Source organism: Nerophis ophidion, linkage group LG20 (assembly GCF_033978795.1).
Source record: "Nerophis ophidion isolate RoL-2023_Sa linkage group LG20, RoL_Noph_v1.0, whole genome shotgun sequence".
NCBI lineage: Eukaryota > Metazoa > Chordata > Actinopteri > Syngnathiformes > Syngnathidae > Nerophis > Nerophis ophidion.
Genome location: NC_084630.1, coordinates 33,051,607 through 33,072,867, shown reverse-complemented (window position 1 = coordinate 33,072,867; position 21,261 = coordinate 33,051,607). Strand labels below are relative to the sequence as shown.

The window sequence follows — 21,261 nt, the reverse complement described above, 5'->3', positions numbered from 1 at the left end:
GTTCCAACTTAAGAGCTGGTGCTGGAGTGGGTTCCAGCTTAGGAACAGGTGCTGGTGCGAGGACCAGGAAAGAGTCAATTGCTGGCGTGAGAACCAGACTAGGATTCGGTGCTGGTGTGTGAACCAGGCGAGAGACCGAAGCTGGTGTGGGAACCAGGTTAGGAACAGTGCCGAACATCGGTGGTGGAGGACGTGCTGGAGGTAATGACCTCGCAAGTCTGAACACCGGTGGAGGAGGTCTACTTGGTCGTTGTGATTTTGACCGGGGGAAACACAGGTGGAGGAGGTCTACAAGGCCATTGAGACTTGGCCGGGGGAAAAACAGGTGGAGGAGGTCTACAAGGCCGTTGAGACTTTGCCGGGGGAAACAGGTGGAGGAGGTCTACAAGGCCGTTGAGGGGAAACAGGTGGAGGAGGTCTACGAGGAAGAGCCAAGCGGAATACAGGTGGCGGCGGCCTGGGACGAGCTAGCGGTTTAACGGGCCGAAAAACAGGTAAGGGTGGCCTCAAAGGAGGTTGCGGTTTGACAGTTTGAAGAACAGGTAGCGTCTGTGCTACCTCCGCAACACAGCTATAGGCCATAGCCCCCCCCCTCCAGACGGGAATCCCAGACCCGTTCCCTGTGGTCAGGGACTGACCATAAGGGAGGGTGGTGGGAGGTTTGGAGGCGGGCAGACTCCTCCCCTCTATATTGTCCAGAGTGTCCCTTTGAAGAGGGAGAAAAAACCTTGGACTTGGGCGGAGAATGAGGTTTTACAGGTGGAGTTGAAAAAACAGATGGATGGGATTTACCAGAATAATAAAAAGCAAAAATGCCCTGGTAATTCTGTATTTTATTATTAATGTTATTGTCATTAGAAAATGGATGAGAAAGGAGAATCTTCAAAAAAAAAGTAATAGTTGATAATGTCATCAGTGGAGGACGAGATTGCGTCACCAGGGGGCGTCGACGAAATGACGTCATCAACGGCGGACTCTAGTTGGGAATTAGCCCAGTCAGATTGATGTCACCTGCACCTTTTGTAACATGCACCCAGAGACTGTTAACCACTTGTTTTGGACTTGTGAAAACACTCGATCACTATGGCAGGGCATCTGTCGCTTCATCCTGGACAATATTTATGACAAATTTGTGCTTTACTTTAAAGATGTGATTTTTGTTTTTACACTGTATGAACAAAAATTTGAAAAGGAATTCTACCTTTGCAACCCATCCATCCATTTTCTACCGCTTATTCCCTTTTGGGGTCGCTGGCGCCTATCTCAGCTACAATCGGGCGGAAGGCGGGGTACACCCTGGACAAGTCGCCACCTCATCGCAGGGCCAACACAGATAGACAGACAACATTCACACACTAGGGCCAATTTAGTGTTGCCAATCAACCTATCCCCAGGTGCATGTTTTTGGAAGTGGGAGGAAGCCGGAGTACCCGGAGGGAACCCACGCATTCACGGGGAGAACATGCAAACTCCACACAGAAAGATCCCGAGCCTGGATTTGAACCCAGGACTGGAAGACCTTCGTATTGTGAGGCAGACGCACTAACCCCTCTGCCACCGTGAAGCCCCACCTTTGCAACCTCATTATTTTATTAGCTAAGTTTTATATATTCATAAATGTAAGTTTCTTAATACCCGTCCTATCGTTTGTGCCTTTGCAACCTCATTATTTTATTAGCTAAGTTTTATATTCATAAATGTAAGTTTCTTAATACCCGTCCTATCGTTTGTGCCTTTAAAAAAGATCTGGAACTTTACATTAAAACGCTCTTTACCTCTAACAACAAAAAAGCTGTGAAAACGATGATGCTGTGTTCCAAATTTAAGTTGTTTGATGAATCTGAATAAGCCTGTTTATTATATATGTATTCTTTTTTTTATTATTTTGAACTTACAACCCCCTGGCGCTGTTTTGTACTGTTTTCATAATGTTGTATATTGTTGTTTGTCTTACTGTTTGTAATTGTTGAAATTTATAAATAAACCTTTAAAATTAAAAAAAAAAAAAAATTAGCCCAGTCAGTGAAACAGTTAGCAAAGTGTGTTATCGGATCACCAAACAACGGTGTAGGGGTCTTTTGTGCAGCTTGTTGGTAGCTGTGTTCATGAGGAGGGAGACATGGAGTGGAATAGTCACTGTCGCGAGACAAAGCCATTCCTTGCGGCTTCCGCTTTCGCCGACGAGCGCGAGCGCTGCGGGAGGGAAACTCACCGGACCCGGAAGCATCGATCGGAACCAGGTTTCCCTCAAAATCCCAAATCATTCTATCGTCTGAATTGCATCGGATAGTTTCAGCCTCCATCGCTCGGAATACCCTCCATGTGCCTTCGTCGAAGGTCTCCTCATGGTTGCCAGACACGAAGGAACTTTTCTTTCTTGCTGGGACTCTACTGTTACGACTGGTTGGCATAGTGATGCCAAATTGTTCCCTTCGTGGATGCGTCGGCATGAACACAGCAACGGTAAGTGTAAATGATTTATTACACTTAACAAAAACAGACTATGAACAAAAACACTGGAGCTAACAGACAAAAATAAACCAAAAACAGACTATGAACAAAAACACTGGAGCTAACAGGCAAAAATAAACCAAGGGCGCTAGCATGAAAGCTAGGAATAGAAAATACAAAAACTATACTTGGCACGAAGCACACAAAAGAGTAAACAAAACATATTCCGCATGAAAGCTGGAATATCGAGTGGCTTAGCGTAAGAGCTAGCGAGAAAATACATACGGGTAGTAAACAGTCGTGAATGTTGCTCGAAGGCAAATTGGAGTCCCAGAATGAGTAAACAGAAAAAGTGAGTTTAAATAGGAGAGTGATAATTATTAGCAGGTGTGCGAGGCGAGACTAGCAGGTGGACTGATGAGTGAACCATGGTGACTGACTAAACAGGAAGTAAGAGTGTAGAACAACAGTGATACAACAACTGGAAGTATAAACCATATGTGGTGATCCAAGTAGCGGATCGCAACACAGTGGTGAACATGCCCTTTCCCAACTACTTTGGCACGTGTTGCAGCCATGAATTTCTAAGTTAATTATTATTTGCAAAAAAAAAAAGTTTGTGTTTGAACATCAAATTACCTGTCTTTGTAGTGCACTCAATTGAATATGGGTTGAAAAGGATTTGCAAATCATTGTATTCCATTTATGTTTACATCCAATACAATTTCCCAACTCATATGGAAACGAGGTTTGTATATACTATGATGATTAACCTGCGTGATGATTGTATTATGCTGATAGTATATATTTGTACCATGAATTGATGAAGGTGGACCCCGACTTAAATAAGTTGAAAAACTTATTTGGGTGTTACCATTTAGTGGTCAATTGTACAAAATATGTACTGAACATTGCAATCTACTAATAAAAGTATCACTCAATCAGACGCCATACGTGAAAGTGTGCTGTTCTCCCTCAGAATAAGTCATACACACACAGGAAATAATGTACCACATGCCAGCCTCCATGCAGTAGTACTAGTGATGAGCTCCCCCTGCTGGTGAACTATAATAACTCATTTTCACATTCATCTTTAGAGACATGTCTGTTATAAAAAACCACGAGCACAGTCAACATGTTGGCCAAAAAAGATGACATCTGTTTTGCTTTCATTTAGATAGTGTCACCACAGTTAAACTGGGTCTAAGTATGAGTTTTTTGTTTTGTAGTCGTAAATGCTTTAAAATGATCGAAAACAATATCATCTAAATGTGAGATCTATTGTGTATTTATAGTAACGTAGTAACAATGTGATCATCTGTATACATTGCAATAGTGTGAAGACGACTTCATGGACACCCCCTCACAGTGCACAGTCGATGGGGGGCGGCGAAGTAATCCACGGGCCAGCCAGTATAGCAGGAACACTCGGGACCTGCTGAGATGTAAGAATCACGCAAAAACGTCAATAGGCATGCAGTTATTGTGACGTCACTGTATTCATCGTGTTCTCTCCTGCATGTGCAGCGATGATGCAAGAGATGACCCTCACACACTCCCAGAGGAAAAACATCAATGAGTGCCTGAAGAGTAAGTTGGACACTTTTGGGTGAAGAAGTTACAGTAGTCGTCCAGAAGTGGCCACTGTGGGCCGCACATTGAAAAAAATCAAAACATGCATGGGCCATTTTGATAGTTTTCATTCTCCAAAAAAAATTTGGTCCTGAGGACCTGGAAGGGTCTCAGTCATCCATCCATCTATCCATCCATTTTTTACCATGAATTGATTAACGTGGACCCGGACTTAAACAAGTTGAAAAACTTATTGTGGTGTTACCATTTAGTGGTCAATTGTACGGAATATGTACTGAACTGTGCAATCTACTAATAAAAGTTTCAATCAATCAATCAAAACCGCGTGTCCATTTCGAGGTCCTTTCTAATCCATTTTCTACCGCTTGTCCGCTGCTCAGGCAAACCTTATTGTCTAAAAATGCATTTTCCCATCGATAACGTGACATCAGGGGCGTCACTATAGCTTTTAAGGACAGGGGGGGCTTAGACCCCAGGAGATGAACAGGATGTGAGCGAACGTGGCGCACGAGTACAAGATATATACAAACACATAAAACCGTGGACGTTCTGGCCTCCAGAACAAAGAAGAAAAAAAACATCCGGATTGTTATAGGCGCAAAGTTGAAAAGCCAGCATCTGTGATGGGTTAGGGGTTTATTAGTGCCCAAGGCATTGGTAACTTACACATTTGTGTGAGGCACCATTAAAGGCCTACTGAAACCCACTACTACCCACCACGCAGTCTGATAGTTTATACATCAATGATGAAATAGTAACATTGCAACACATGCCAATACGGCCTTTTTAGTTTACTAAATTGCAATTTTAAATTTCCCGCGAAGTTTCGTGTTGAAAACGCCACGGTATGATGACGCGTGCGTTTGACGTCACCGATTGTAGCAGACATTATTTTCCAGCCCGATCCAAGCTATAAGTAGACTGCTTTAATCGCATAATTAAACAGTATTCTGGACATCTGTGTTGCTGAATCTTTTGCAATTTGTTCAATTAATAATGGAGAAGTCAAAGTAGAAAGATGGAGGTGGGAAGCTTTTAGCCTTTAGCCACACAAACACAGCCGGTGTTTCCTTGTTTAAAATTCCCGAAAATGAAGCTTTACTATGGATCAGAGCGGTCGAGCGAACATGGATCCTGACTACATGTCAACTGGCAGTTTTCAGTGAGAAAATTGTGGTAATAGGTCGCCTCTTACCGGAGACATCAGCGGAGCTTCCGTCCTGCTGGAGTGACTTCCCTCAGAGACTCTGGCGTCCACACCCGTGGCCACACCCCTCCGACTTTCAGGTGCTATTTAATCTCACTAAAACACTAGCAACACAATAGCAGATAAGACATTTTCCAGAATTATCCTAGTAAATGTGTCCAAAAACATCTGAATCGCTCCCACTCCAATCGCCTTTTTTGTTTTTTTAAACTTTTTTTTCTTTTTTTTTTCTAGTCCTTCACTCTAAATTTCCTCATCCACGAATCTTTCATCCTCGCTCAAATTAATGGGGAAATTGTCACTTTCTCGGTCCGAATAGCTGTAGCTGCTGCTGGCTATGATTGTAAACAATGTGAGGATGTGAGGAGCCCTACAACCCGTGACGTCATGCGCACATACTGTAGTCTGCTACTTCCGGTAAAGGCAAGGCTTTTTTATAAGCGACCAAAAGTTGCGAACTTTATCGTCGATATTCTCTACTAAATCCTTTCTGAAAAAATTTGGCAATATCGCGAAATGATCAAGTATGACACATAGAATGGACCTGCTATCCCCGTTTGAATAAGAAAATCTCATTTCTGTACGCCTTAAATGCTGAAAGGTACATACAGGTTTTGGAGCAACATACAGTATGTTGCCATCCAAGCAACGTATTTTTCATGGACGCCCCTGCTTATTTCGACAAGACAATGCCAAGCCAAATTGGGGCTCGTGTTAGAACAGTGTGGCTTCGTAGTAAAAGAGTGCGGGTACTAGACTGGCCTGCCTGTAGTCCATACCTGTGTCCCATTGGAAATGTGTGGAGCATTATAAAGCCTAAAGTACCACAAGGGAAACCCCGGACTGTTGAACAACTGAATCTGTACATCGAGCAAGAATGGGAAAGAATTCCACCTGAAAAGTTTAAAACATTGGTCTCCTCAGTTCCCAAACATTTACTGAGTGCTGTTAAAAGGAAAGGCCATGTAACACAGTGGTAAAAATGCGCCTCTGCCAACTTTTTTGAAATGTGTTGCCGCCATTAAATTCTCAGGATTATTTGCAAAAAAAAATAAAAAAAATTCTCAGTTTGAACATTAAATATTTTGTCTTTGCAGTCTATTTAATTAAATATAAGTTGATAAGGATTTGCTAATTTTTTATTTACTATTTACACAATGTGCCAACTGCACTGGTTTTGGGTTTTGTACATGAACATAATACTGCTACATTAAAAAATGTCCTTCCCACCACAGATGGATCAGCCTTGCCACTGAGCACTCAGCCTTCACCATCAAGATCTTCCTCTCACTCCAAAGGCAGTAGATGTGTCCACAAACTCCTGCCAGGTCGTCCCCAGAGACGCAGCGCTGCTTCTTGCCGCTCTGGGAACAACTACGTCAGAGAAAAGTTTTCCTCTGTTCCAACAAGTATGTAACAAACAATGTGAATGTGCTATGGGGTGAAAATACTGCCAAAGCTACACAAACACGTTTTGACTCACGCCCAACGATTCGAAAGTAAAAATATAAATTTCTTCAATTAAAAAAACGATTTGCAAAAAAAAACATTTCTTCAGTTGAAAAACAATTTAGAAGTTAAATAACACAAATTCCTGCAAGTAAAAAATAAAACATTCCTTCAATTAAAAAAAATTCACAAGTTAAAAAAAAAAAAAAATCTGCACGTAAAAAACATTATTCCCAGGTACAAAAACTATTTTCTGCAAGTACAAAAAATTATTTGTAAGTATAAAAACAATTTTCTGCAAGTAAAAATATTTACAAGTATAAAAATATACTTACAAATATATTAATATATTTGGGCAAGTACAAAAAATGATTTTAAGTATAAAAACAAGCAAGTAAAAAAAATTCCTTCAATTAAAAAAAAAATTCAGAAGTAAAAAAAACAACTATTTTCTGCAAATAAAAAAAATATTCGTAAGTTTAAACACAATTTTCTGAAAGTAAAAACTAAATATTTTTTTTCAATTAAGAAAACATTGAGAAGTTAAAAAAAAATTTCTGCAAGTAAAAAAAAATATTCGAAAGTTCAAAAAATGATTTGTAAGTATAAAAAAACTGCAAATAAAATTTTTTTTTCGCAGGTATAATAATTTGCTGCAAGTAAAAAACATGATTCCTAAGTATAAAACAATTTTCTGTAAGTATAAAAATTTTCTGCAAGTACAAAAAAATATTCGGAAGTATAAAACAATTTTTCTGGAAGTAAAAAAAACTGATTCTTCTATTTAAAAAACACAAGTTAAAGAAAAATTCTGCAAGTAAAAAATTTTTTTTACGCAAATACAAAATATGATTTGTAAGTATAAAAACAATTTTCTGCAAGTAAAAAAAACTAATTTCTTCAATTAAAAAAAACATTTACAAGTTAAAAAAAACTATTTTCGGCAAGTAAAAACACTATTTTTTTCAATTTTATATTCTAGTGTGTGGATCACCCAGGTTGGAATATTACTGCCAAAAGTTTTAACGTGAAGAAGTTGTTTTTATACTTGCAAATAGTTTTTTACACTGATAAAATTGTTTAGTTTTTACTTGCGAATCGTTGGGCTGGAGTAAAAACATTTCTATGTGTTTTTGGAGTTTGGCCAGTACTTTCACTCCACACTTTGTCTTGTATTGTCATCATGTATTTATACTTGTCCTCCTTCTCCTGCGGTTTCATGAAGGAGACTTGGAAAAGGAGAAGAGGAGGCTTCAAAACATCCTGGCAACAGGACGAGAAGAAACAGCCGATGATGTAAATGTTGCTGCGTGCGAGGAACCTGAAGCCACAGAGGAAGTGGATCGTTACCAGGAAGGTGAGGTTGGAAATGTAGTCGCGACACAGCAGTGGAAAGTAGAACTTGGCGAGAATATTTTTCAACCCCGGCCCTCCAATCAATATTTCCTAAATATGATATACAGTACAGGCCAAAAGTTTGGACACACCTTCTTTATTTTCAGGACTATTTACCTCAGACCTGTGCAAATTAAGGCCTGGGGTCCACATGCGGCCCGTGAATATTTTCAATTTGGCCCGCCGGACATTCCCAAATCATTTTGTTTGATGTTTAAGATGTAAAGTGTAGCTTCCATTAAGATGGGGACTCATCTTTTCTAATGATCCTAAGTCTTCAACTATACTAAGTTTTTACATGCTTGGAATATGCATCATATATTAGTTACAATGCTCATCTAATTACTTACTAAGCTCATCTAATTAGTTACGATACTTATGTAATTAGTTACTATGGTCATGTAATTGGTTACTATGGTCATGTAATTGGTTACTATGGTCATGCAATTGGTTACTATGGTCATGTAATTGGTAACTATGGTCATGTAATTGGTAACTATGGTAATGTGATTAGTTACTATGGTAATATAAGTCACAGCAGCTCAGACAAGGCACCAAGCAGTGTGAGGGGGGACTGTTTCCACAGTCTGAAATGTGGGTGTCAGGGACAGACGTGGAAGGAGATTTTTACAATAAAGTTCTATGGCTTAGTGATATATCAGATTGTAGGTGGGTTTTTTTTTACCCTTGGCGTTCATATTTTGCTGTGTTTGTTGCATTTTTGTTGTTTGTAAAATATGTGGATGGAGAGGGGGTGTGACGTTCATATGTTGTCAATATTCAGTGTTTTATCCTTCATAGTTAATATTGAAACATTCTTTATTTACATGTACATTCTGAGTGTCTCATTTAGTCAAAAAATTTGAAATTCCATTCTGTTTTTAAATGTGGTCTCTCATAACGTTTTAAACCTTCAGATAATTATTGTGAGGTTTTGTATGAGTGTTCCTAAAAATAATACTGGCCCCCAGACACATTTTTTTCAGAGCAAAGGGTGGCTATTTTGAAGAAACTAGAATATAAAACAGATTTTCAGTTTTTTCACCTTTTTTCTGTTAAGTACATAACTCCACATGTGTTCATTCATAGTTGTGATGCCTTCAGTGACAATCTACAATGTAAATAGTCATGAAAATAAAGAAAATGCATTGAATGAAGAGATGGTGTGTCCAAACTTTTGGTCTGTACTCTGTCTTAATTAATGCTGTCAATATATATATATATATATATATATATATATATAATGTATAAACCGAAAGGATAAGATCACGAGTACAAGCGGCCGAAATGAGTTTCCTCCGCCGTGTGGCGGGGCTCTCCCTTAGAGATAGGGTGAGAAGCTCTGCCATCCGGGAGGAGCTCAACGTAAAGCCACTGCTCCTCCACATCGAGAGGAGCCAGATGAAGTGGTTCGGGCATCTGGTCAGGATGCCACCCGAACGCCTCCCTAGGGAGGTGTTTAGGGCACGTCCAGCTGGTAGGAGGCCACGGGGAAGACCCAGGACACGTTGGGAAGACTATGTCTCCCGGCTGGCCTGGGAACGCCTCGGGATCCCCCGGGAAGAGCTAGACGAAGTGGCTGGAGATAGGGAAGTCTGGGCTTCCCTGCTTAGGCTGCTGCCCCCGCGACCCGACCTCGGATAAGCGGAAGATGATGGATGGATGGATGGATGGATATTTATCAGATTGATCACACTTTTGCGTTGTGATTCATCGTGATTATTCACAGTAAATAGTGTGCATTGTGTTGACTTCGAAAAAAGAGCCCAACATGTTGACTATTTTATTGTCAGAATGACATATAGGAACATTTTTGAAGTGTTACTTAAATGCACTACATTTATTTGCTCACAACTTGGTCACAGTTGTATCTGAAGTTGACTGGACTCTTACTCTTATGTTAGATCCACTATGGACTGGACTTTCACAATATTCTGCTAGACCCACTCGATAGCATAATATCTCCCCTAAGGGTGGGGGGTTGAGGTAGGGGTTGAGGGTGGTCACCCATATGTGTGGTACTCTCCAAGGTTTCTCATTGTCATCCCACTGTGTTGAGTTTTTCCTTGCCTTGATGTGGGCTCTGAACCGAGGATGTCGTTGTAGCTTGTGCAGCCCTTTGAGACACTTGTGATTTAGGGCTATATAAATAAACATTGATTGATTGAAGTATAGTTGGGGTATATTTTGAAGTGAAATTAGCCAGCGAGCACACCAGTCAGTCTTGGTCTTTGCACTGACGTATGTCTTGACTTGGTCACCTTTCAGGTACTCATCCACGGTTCATGGAAAGGAGCATGTGCGCCCAAAATAAATCGCACAATTAATTTCAATGCGATAATGTTTTGTTATTAAATTGAAAGCGTTAACTTGGACTTTGGTCTTTTTTTTGCTGTGTTTGGTATCGATTCTTGTCCGCATGCTGTTGTTCTGGTAGTACTTCCTGTTTGGGCTCTGTTTTGCAGCAACTATACTTTCTGTTCCGAGTCCTGCCAGCCTTTCTGTTCCGCGTTAAGTAGTTTCCTGAGTTTCTGCTAGAACTGTGTTACTTTTATTCTGCCTGGTTCTTATTAATATAGGAACTTCCTGCTTGCACTTTGTCTATACCAGGCTTTGGCGATTATTTTGACTCGGCGGCCTAATTTAAAGACAAAAATATGTCTGGGGGCCAGTATATCTGTTTTTTAGGGACACTAATACAAAACCTCACAATAATCTATGATTAAATGCATGTCCTCTCCGTGAATGTACTCCGGCTTCCTCCCACCTCCAAAGACATGCACCTGGGGATAGGTTGATTGGCAACACTAAATTGGCCCTAGTGTGTGAATGTGAGTGTGAATATTGTCTGTCTATCTGTGTTGGCCCTGCGATGAGGTGGCGACTTGTCCATGTTGTACCTCGCCTTCCGCCTGAGTGTAGCTGAGATAGGCACCAGCGCCCCCCGTGATCCCAAAGGGAATAAGCAGTAGAAAATTGATGGATGGATGGATGAATGCTAAAAAACCTTAAAAAATGCAATGGATTTTTACTTTTTTTTTCTTACTGAAAGAGACAGCCAGAATGTACATGAAAATAAAGAATGTAGTAGAAAAGTCATCATCCTGTTCGTGACGCCAATTTTATGTGGTGGAAAAGTCCGAATCTTAAACAGGAACAATAGAGTTTGTTACAACAGTTTTATTTACTCATAATCAGATAGTACAAAGTTGGATTGAATCAATATGATTACAGACCGTGTCTCTTGAGACGAAAGATGGTGCCTCTCGTGAAGGAATTAAGTCTTCCCTCTTATTTATATGCTCCCTGATGGCCTGATTGTAGCATAACAACTTATGTAACTGTCCAATGTTCAAATGTCACCCCACAACAGAACTAGCATTTGGTCAGGGTGACTTTACCTCTTATGTTGTGTCTTTCCCATTGCATTCAGTCTAGAGGTAAGCCTAGGACAGAAATTTTCCACTACAACAATATTAACTATGAACGACAAAACACTGAATATTGAACGTCACATCCCCTCTCGATCGACATACTTTACAATCAAGCGAAACGCAACAAAATGCAACAAACACAGCGAAATATGAACGCGAAGGATAAACAAAAACCCTACCTACAATCTGATACATCACTAAGCTTTAGAACTTTCTTGTAAAAATTTCCTTCCGTATCGGTCCCTGACACCCGCATTTCAGGCGGGCTCTGGAAACACTCTGTGGAAACGCTCCCCACCCACACTGCTTGGTCTGAGCTGCGGTGACTTAGATTACCATAGTAACTAATTAGATTACCATGGTAACTAATTAGATTACCATAGTAACTAGTATATCATGCAAAAGCGCAGATTCAAACCATTGAAACACTTTGTATAGTTCAAGACTTGCGGTCATTTGAAAACATCACTGCACATCATAATGGCAGCTACAGTTTCCATGATAAAGATCGAAAAAAAATAATTGGGAATGTCCATCAGACCAGATTGAAAAGCTTAACAAGCAGCCCCCGGGCCTTAATTTGTCTATACTGTACTTCTCTGCTTCCTGGGATCACGCCGACAGCCGGCATCATCACATTAACTCTGACAGCCTTAATAATAATAATATGTAGAAAAAATACTCTCACGTCAAGTTCACCAAGGTGTTACTTTGAAGAATACTAAGTAGGTGAGCCCTGAACCCTAATTCCATTCATTTGTACTCCACAATAGGAGACAGCACCCTCCTGTGGTGAGATATGAGTATGACAACCAACCCCAACGTCCCTTTCTATTGAGAACATATTTTTATTTACCGGTATTTTGGATATTTTCATTTGTATCATGGGACAGAACACTATAATGGACAAAAAAACTCACGTAAATGTAATATCCCAGACAGTAGAGTCCATAAAAACTTCCAAAATAAAATTCTGAAATGAGAAAAAGCACGATTATATTGTGTACTGTACAGTTAAAAAGTGTAAATACGATGGTTGTCAAGGGGGACTTTTACTTTTACTAAACTGCTGTTTGGTTTGGAATTTACCACAAAAAAAATAAAACATTGCACAAAAACTAGTTTTATTACCAATCTTATGTTTATTAAGGTATTATCTTTAACTCTGTATTTATTATTTAACATCTTTTATATCAGTGGTTCTCAACATTTTTTCAGTGATGTACCCCCTGTGAACATTTTTTTAATGCAAGTACCCCCTAATCAGAGCAAAGCATTTTTGGTTGAAAAAAAAGAGATAAATAAGTAAAATACAGCACTATGTCATCAGTTTCTGATTTATTAAATTGTATAACAGTGCAAAATATTGCTAATTTGTAGTGGTCTTTCTTGAAGTATTTGGGTAAAAAAGATGTAAAATCTTGTTGAAAAATAAACAAGTGATTCAATTATAAATAAAGATTTCTACACATAGAAGTAATCATCAACTTAAAGTGCCCTCTTTGGGGATTGTAATAGAGATCCATAAGGATTCATGAACTTAATTCTAAACATTTCTTGACAAAAAAAAAATCATTAACATCAATATTTATGGAACATGTCCACAAAATTTTTTTGCTGTCAACACTGAATTGCATTGTTGTATTTTTTTTTCACAGTTTATGAACTTACATTCATATTTTGTTCAAGTATAATTCAATAAATATATTTATAAAGGATTTTTGAATTGTTGCTATTTTTAGAATATTAAAAAAAAAATCTCACGTACCCCTTGGCATACCTTCAAGTACCCCCAGGGGTACGCGTACCCCCATTTGAGAAACACTGTTTTATATGGATAACTCGTTTTATGCAAATGTTTCAAAATAAAAAAAAAATCTGACATAATTAAGTCAAATGGACATTTAAATGGTTAAAGAAAAACTAAATATATGACATGTTTGCTATTTTTATTTAAGATTTAAGTTGAGTAAAAGATTTAAACAAAATAAAAGTGGGGGAAATGTTTTTAAAATGTTTCTACACTCAATTTCTGGTGGTTTTATTGTTTTGGCACTATTTACCTGGGCTAAAACTATTTCCCAATGTATCTTAGGTATATGAAATAATTCTAAATGCAGATATTAAAGTTGTAAATAAGGCACAGGTGTCAAACTCAAGGTACACACTTTTTTTTTTTTTTTGACAGGAAAAAAAGACATGTACTGCATGCAATTATATAATATTTTAAACTGTATCTATCTAATCATGCAACAGATATATCATCACACATTCAAAACATTTTGGGGGTAAAAACATACGTAAATATCTACTTAGCCTTTTGATTTCAAAGCAAGTTATCCATCAAATTTTACACGATAAACATGATAATATATATATATTTTTAAACAGCTCGGTCTTCAGAATCCTACCGTACGAAAAAAGCTGCGGTACCATTTTTACATTTACAGTAACACACTGTGAAAACAGCAACCATATTTTTGATGCAAAAAAACTAACAAAAAACTGGCGGCTCAATCACCACAATATTACAGTACAATAGTGTGACCATTTTACTGTGAATTTTACGGTAAAATTCTGCCATTTTTTTGACCGCAAAATCGACAAAAAAAAAAATTCTTACATCCATCCATTTTCTACCTCTTATTCCCTTTGGAGTTGTTTTCTTAAAGTGTAAGTCAAATATAAATTTACTAATCAAATGCATAAGTAATGGTGTGACAATACAAATTAATCCTTATACATACCTGTATATGTTTCTTTTATCAATGTTTCAAGCGGCCGGCTCTCTGAAGGCAGCCAAAACTGCAAGGAGTTTGACACCCCTGCTCTAAGGAGAAAAAACATCCCATTCGGAGTAACACAAACAAAGTACCGTAATGGTTAAAAAATCATGTAAAACGTTACCTGAAAAGACGAAAGAGTCCTCTGTATACTCTGAGGGTTATTAACAAAACACACATTGGTCCATCCTCATTTCCTATACTGTATTCACAGTAAACTCGTATACTTTGTCTTTTCATTCTGTTAATAATCATTTGCTTTTCATCTCATTCCTGTCAGACATTTCTCCATCTATCCTCCTCCATCAGCTCTGTACATGGTGTGCCTGCGTGTTTCTTGGTTTAAAAGCTTGTGGATTACTTTGAGCACTGCTGCCACCTGGCTGGAGGAGTGTGTGTTGTTCAAGCATAAATAAAGACAGCTAATACAGAAAGTCCCCACATCCTCTTTTTCTTTTTTTTTTTTCTTGCAGTTTTGGATGAGATTGAGGAAAGAAGACAATTCTTGGCTGACATGGCCTCTCTGGGACAGGAGAAGCAGTACATCCATATAATCAACACCGAAATATCTCAGGTAAACTATGGATTTTTTAAACACACACACACACACGTATGTTTGTTTGTGTGTGTGTGTGTATATGTATGTATGTACACACTTTTATATATACATATATATATGTGTATATATGTACGTATGTACATATATGTATGTATGTATATGTATGTATGTATATGTATGTATATATATGTATATATGAATATATATGTACATATATGTATGTATGTATATGTATGTATATATGTATGTATATATAAATGTATATATATGTGTATATATATATATGTGCATATATGTGTATATATATATATGTGTGTATGTATGTATGTATATATATATGTGTGTATATACATACACATATACAAACCCCATTTTCCATATGAGTTGGGAAATTGTGTTGGATGTAAATATAAACGGAATACAATGATTTGCAAATCATTTTCAACCCATATTCAGTTGAATATGCTACAAAGACAACATATTTGATGTTCAAACTGATAAACATTTTTTTTTTGCGAATAATCATTAACTTTAGAATTTTATGCCAGCAACACGTGACAAAGAAGTTGGGAAAGGTGGCAATAAATACTGATAAATATGAGGAATGCTCATCAAAAACTTATATAGAACATCCCACAGGTGTGCAGGCTAATTGAGAACAGTTGGGTGCCATGATTGGGTATAAAAGCAGCTTCCATGAAATGTTAAGTAATTCACAAACAAGGATGGGGTGAGCAAATTGTCGAACAGTTTTAGAACATTTCTCAACGAGGTATTGCAAGGAATTTAGAGATTTTACCATCTACGGTGCGTAAAATCATAAAAAGATTCAGAGAATCTGGAGAAATCACTGCACATAAGCGATGATATTACGGCCCTTTGATCTCTCAGGCGGTACTGCATCAAAAACCAACATCAGTGTGTAAAAGATATCACCACATGGGCTCAGGAACACTTCATAAAACCACTCTCAGTAACTACAGTTGGTCGCTACATCTGTAAGTCCAAGTTAAAACTCTACTCTGCAAAGCTAAACCCATTTATAGACAACACCCTGAAACCCCGCTGGCTTGGCTGGGCCTGAGCTCACATTATATGGATTGATGCAAAGTGGAAAGGTGTTCTGTGGTCTGACGAGTCCACATTTCAAATTATATTTGGAAACAGCATCTATGATGGTATGGAGGTGTATTAGTGCCCAAGGCATGGGTAACTTACACATCTGTGAAGGGACCATTAATGCTGAAGGTCCATACAGGTTTTGGAACAACATATGTTGTCATCCAAGCAATGTTGTCATGGACGCCCCTGCTTATTTCAGCAAGACAATGCCAAGCCACATTTTACAACAGCATGGCTTTGTAGTAGTAGAGTATGTATATATGTACATATATATATATATACATACATGTATACATACACATATATATATATACATATATATATATGTAAATTCATATATATGTAGATATACATATATATGCATATACATATATGTATATATACATATATACATGTATGGATATATTCATGTATGTATATATATGCATATATATGTATATACATATACATGTATATATACATAATGTATATACACATTTGTGTATATACATTATGTTTATGTATGTACAGTATGTATATATATGTATAAATATGTATATGTCTATTTATGTATGTATATATATATATATGTATATATATGCATATGAATATATATGTGTGTATTTATATATATATATATATATATATATATATATATATATACATACATACATACATACATACATACATATGTGTGGCGCCTGGGCACACCCATTTTAGATCACAATTAATTATATTTTGTTCTGTTGTGTGAGAGTGGAGACCCCGGTTTTTATGCATAGAGTGATAAGAACCACATATTGGCTCAATTATAATATTTTTTGCGAATTGTGTTTGCTTTATTTTAGAAAATCCGTGAATTGGAGATGCTAGAAGAAGCCCGACAACCTAACAATGAAGTGAACTGAATGGATGCAAGACAGTGACATGTGCACAAAGGTTCAATAAACAGTAAACATCTGCAGTACTTGTATAGCTCGTTTAATTGATCTGCCTTTTACCGTAAACATTTCTCAAAATTCTGCTTCTGGGGTAAAAAAAAGCATCTGCATAGGTCCAAGCAGAAAGACATGATGAATATGGGCAAAAACATTTGGACATTTAAATACCCTGACAATATGCAGCCCAATTAATAGCAGTCATGCAAACACAGCCCCACTTTCAGGTGAAACACATTAAAAACACAGTAAAATATAAATTAACAATGGAAAAGTCAGGGCTTCCCATTTCTTTTTTTAAACAGCCTAAAATTGCCATTTTATGTTTTTTTTTAAAAGCACAAATGCATATGTGACATTTATCAATACAATTCTCTGGCAGCCATCTGCAGCTCTCTAGATTCATTCAATATGTTGAAAATGTGTTTTGACAGATGACGCAAATAAATAATGTCGCTTTTTTCCTGTGTGAGAACATAAGATAAAAATAATTTTTACTACAAAATATCTTGGCGACAGGTTGCTTTGAATGTAATATTGTTTTGGTGAGTGATGTCCTTGAATGCACCTGGGACATTCGGAGACTAATAGTATTGTATTGGAGGAGAGCGATTTAGGATGAGAAGAAATCAAGGCCAACTTTTTCGCTAGCTGGCCTCATTTGATAAAAACGGACTACAGATCAGCAACAGATAGATGAGCAGTACCTCTGGCTCCTTAACAAGCTGGAAAAGGTCAGCGCTCTTCAAATACTTGAGTTGTAAAATTTTCTCTGTGTGGAGATGTGAGCAGATTCTTTTTAGACAGTCATTTTAGAGTCACTAAATCACAACTTGAAAAACATCCCCTTAGTCTGTTAGTGTGTTTACACTTGGTGAGGATCAGCTGTTCTCCTTGCGAGGACTTTTTCCAGGTTCTCCTTTTTGGCTCAGCCTCTTCAGAACCTTCATGGGTTTAAACTTGGCCCCTTTTTTCTTCTGCGGCTGCTCTACATCGGGCTCCTTATGGAAGTCTGACAAAGAAGGAGAACATGGACACAATGTGTGACAAAGGATTTCATAAAACAGTGATTCCCAAACTGTGATACGAAAAATGTGATGTATTATTTAAGTACAGTGTTTTACCGTATTTCCTTGAATTGCCGCCGGGGCGCTAATTAATTTAAAGCCTCTTCTCACTCCTGCGCTTACCAAAGGCATGCGGTAAAAGTAAGCATGCGCTAATTATTTTAAAACCTCTTCTCACTCCAGCACTTACCAAAGGTATGCAGTAAAAATTTGAGTGTGATGTAAGCTTGGACCTTAAAGCCTACTGAATAGCTCTTAATCTTCTTCCCTTTATGCGATTCCAAATTACCGGTATTGAAATCATCCTCCTCCATTTTTAAAATGATGACAGGGAAAGTGTCACTCGTGACGTCACGAGTTTGACCAGGCGGTAATACTAAGCATGCGCTAATTATTTTGGGAAGCGAGTTTGACCCGGCAATTCAAGGAAATACAGTATTCCCTATATTTAAGCACAGTGTTAGTCATTATGGTGATACTTGAAGAGCGAAGTGTTTTCCGGGGTTGTGCCTGGTGAAATAACTCTGAGAATCACTCACACATATTTAAAGTACAGTACGAAGCCAGAAAGTCATGTATCTTTCATCCTATTTTATTTTGGCCTATAAAGATAATGAACCAACAATCCACTGATTAAAAATATTTATCTGCAAAAAGACGGAATCCTTTATTGTATTTTAATACAGTAGTACCTCAATTTGCGAGTACCCATTTCCTATCTAAAAGTTTGTTTTTCTTTTCAAAAGGCCATGTTACATGTGCTGTTTTGAAAGGGCTTATCTATCATTCTATATTCTGACTAACGAGCAATCTGCTCGTCGGTTTGGGTAGTAGCACTGTAGTTTATGTGAACGGTGTGAAGGATGTTACTGCAGCAACAAATGGAGGAAGTGTGCCAACCTACCTTTTTTCTTCAGCATGGCTTCCACTAACTTATCTTCCTCCTCCTCCCTGCGAGAGAGGTGTTGTTAGTATTCACAGTCATTAAGGACCATTGTGGAGCTTTTAATGCAGGGGACTCAAACCCGCAGTTCATCCGTGGTCCTCTAATGGAGGTTGACAATAAAGAATAGGGGTCAGGTAAACCACAGTATGGTCCGTACCTCGATTTTTGGGCCACGGTTCTCGGTTTTGTTTCAGTAAGTATTTTGGGTGTAAAGAAAACCTTTTTTCCTCCAAAGTTCTTTCGTTATTTTGATTGTCATAAAAATTCAATTTTGCAGTAAACGAAGCATCATTGGTGTACTGAATACTTATGTGTTAACAGTTACGAAACAACACTTTCAAATAGTTAATTGCCTTTAATCCCTTGATTACTTCTACACTCATCATGTTCATCACCTGTGGTTTGGCAAACAGTGACCGACATTGCAGCGTTTTTTTAAATTCCAATACTGTACCTTATAATTATAAAAACACATTAAAAGCAGTTTGAATTTAAAGTAGTGTAAATGAGGTGTACCAACACAAAAAGTAAGTTTAATTATCATTTCAGGAAAAAAAATGATTTGAACGAAAAGTGTCTGTAGAATGTTTTTGTTTCAGTTTGTTATATCTGATGGGTTAAAGGGGAACATTATCACCAGACCTTGTAAGCGTCAATATATACCTTGATGTTGCAGAAAAAAGACCATATGTTTTTTAACCGATTTCCGAACTCTAAAAGGGTGATTTAACGCCTTTCAATTGTTCGCCTGTCGGAGCAATGACCTTTCACCCGTGACGTCACATCGTGAAGCGACCCGCTATTTTCTCAAACACATTACACACGGCAAGTCAAATCAGCTCTGTTATTTTCCATTTTTTCGACTGTTTTCCGGTACCTTGGAGACATCATGCCTCGTCGGTGTGTTGTCGGAGGATGTAACAACACTAACAGACGGATTCAAGTTGCAACAGTGGTCAAAAGATGCGAAAGTCCCTCGTTTGTTCTGCACACTGTACCGATGACAGCTATGCTACGACAGAGATGGCAAGAATGTGTGGATATCCTGCGACACTCAAAGCAGATGCATTTCCAACGATAAAGTCAACGAAATCACAAAGGTGAGTTTTGTTGATCTTACTGACTTATGTGGAGTGTGCTAATCAGACAAATTTGGTCACGGCATGACTGCAAGCTAATCGATGCTAACATCCTATTTAGGCTAGCTGTATGTACATATTGCATTATTATGCCTCATTTGTAGCTATATTTGCATCCAGCCTTTCCCTCCACCCACATTTAATGCCAAACAAACACATACCAATCGTTGGTTAGAAGGCGATCGCCAAATTCGTCCACACTTCCTCCCGTGCCGCTGTCTGTCGTGAAAAGCTTCTCAAAAGCTTCTGTTTCTTCTTTAATTTCGTTTTCAGTACCTGCCTCCACACTCCAACCATCTGTTTTAATACATGCGTAATCCGTTGAATCGCTTACGGCGCTGAAACCAGAGTCTGAATCCGAGCTAATATCGCTATACTTTTCTGTACTATCCGCCATGTTTGTTTCTGGTGGCTTCACGCAGTGACGTCACAGGACAATAGACGGGTGGATATAGCAATGGTGTAAATCAGGCACTTTGAAGCCGTTTTTCGGGATATTGCGTGATGGGTAAAATTTTGAGAAAAACTTCGAAAAATAAAATAAGCCACTGGGAACTTATTTTTATTGGTTTTAACCCTTCAGAAATTGTGATAATGTTCCCCTTTCAACGAAACACATACAAAAAGTGTCATTACAAAAATAATAACTTAGTAGATACGTTTGTTTTCCCAGTCTGGGTTTAGCTCATTCAATCACAAAGACATTCTGTACCCGCCTGCGAGTTTGCATTCAGAGTAGAATCTCTGCACGCACCACAAAATTAGCTCCAGCAGTCAGTGAGGCTCACTATATTCGCTGCTCCTTCAAAATGCTTTTTTCTACTTTTATGCTACAGCTGGCCATATGTTTTTTTTTTCTTCTGGGCTCCACTCACGACGGTGATTGGACATCATTTATGTCGTGGCAACCGACGTACACACATGTACACAAACAAAAACTCAGGACTGCGTTCCTTTGGGGCGGATTGTGCCAAGAAGGGCTTATCAAATGGTCCGGTCATAAGCAACGTACTCAGTGATGGGAAAGCGACTTGGAAAATATATAGGCTACAAATTACTCTCGCGTAAATGTAGCTAAGCTACAGGGAAAGCTATACCTGGAAAATCGGAGCAAGCTACACTACAAACTACACGGCAAAAGTAGCTCGCTACATTTAACAGCATTTTTATCCATAGGCCCTCATGTCTAATATCAATGT

At 38.2% G+C, this 21,261-nt stretch overlaps 2 protein-coding genes across 4 annotated transcripts in view; one reads left to right on the top strand and one right to left on the bottom strand.

The window, feature by feature from the left end:
- The first annotated feature begins 2,155 nt into the window (after positions 1-2,155).
- Positions 2,156-16,936, top strand: lg20h22orf23 (linkage group 20 C22orf23 homolog). The gene is made up of 7 exons (XM_061881021.1): positions 2,156-2,463; positions 3,788-3,896; positions 3,979-4,041; positions 6,487-6,660; positions 7,926-8,057; positions 14,786-14,886; positions 16,821-16,936. The coding sequence occupies exons 1-7, from the start codon at positions 2,416-2,418 to the stop codon at positions 16,878-16,880; spliced, it is 687 nt and encodes a 228-aa protein (XP_061737005.1). The 5' UTR covers positions 2,156-2,415; the 3' UTR covers positions 16,881-16,936.
- A 1-nt stretch (position 16,937) lies between these two features.
- Positions 16,938-21,261, bottom strand: part of micall1a (MICAL-like 1a) — a 39,285-nt gene continuing 34,961 nt past the window's right edge. For all 3 annotated transcript variants that reach the window (XM_061881016.1, XM_061881017.1, XM_061881018.1), the window contains 2 exons: positions 18,882-18,928; positions 16,938-17,922 (listed from right to left, as the gene is read on the bottom strand). In XM_061881016.1, the coding sequence (XP_061737000.1) occupies positions 17,792-17,922; positions 18,882-18,928 (178 nt within the window). In that variant the 3' untranslated portion in view covers positions 16,938-17,791. The remainder of the gene's footprint in view (positions 17,923-18,881; positions 18,929-21,261) is intronic.

Coding starts and splice junctions, on each gene's coding strand:
- lg20h22orf23 (XM_061881021.1), top strand. CDS start 2,416: ATGCCAAATTGTTCCCTTCGTGGATGCGTCGGCATGAACACAGCAACG. Junction 4,042..6,486: donor CATCAATGAGTGCCTGAAGA/GTAAGTTGGACA, acceptor TTCCCACCACAG/ATGGATCAGCCTTGCCACTG. Junction 14,887..16,820: donor TCAACACCGAAATATCTCAG/GTAAACTATGGA, acceptor GCTTTATTTTAG/AAAATCCGTGAATTGGAGAT.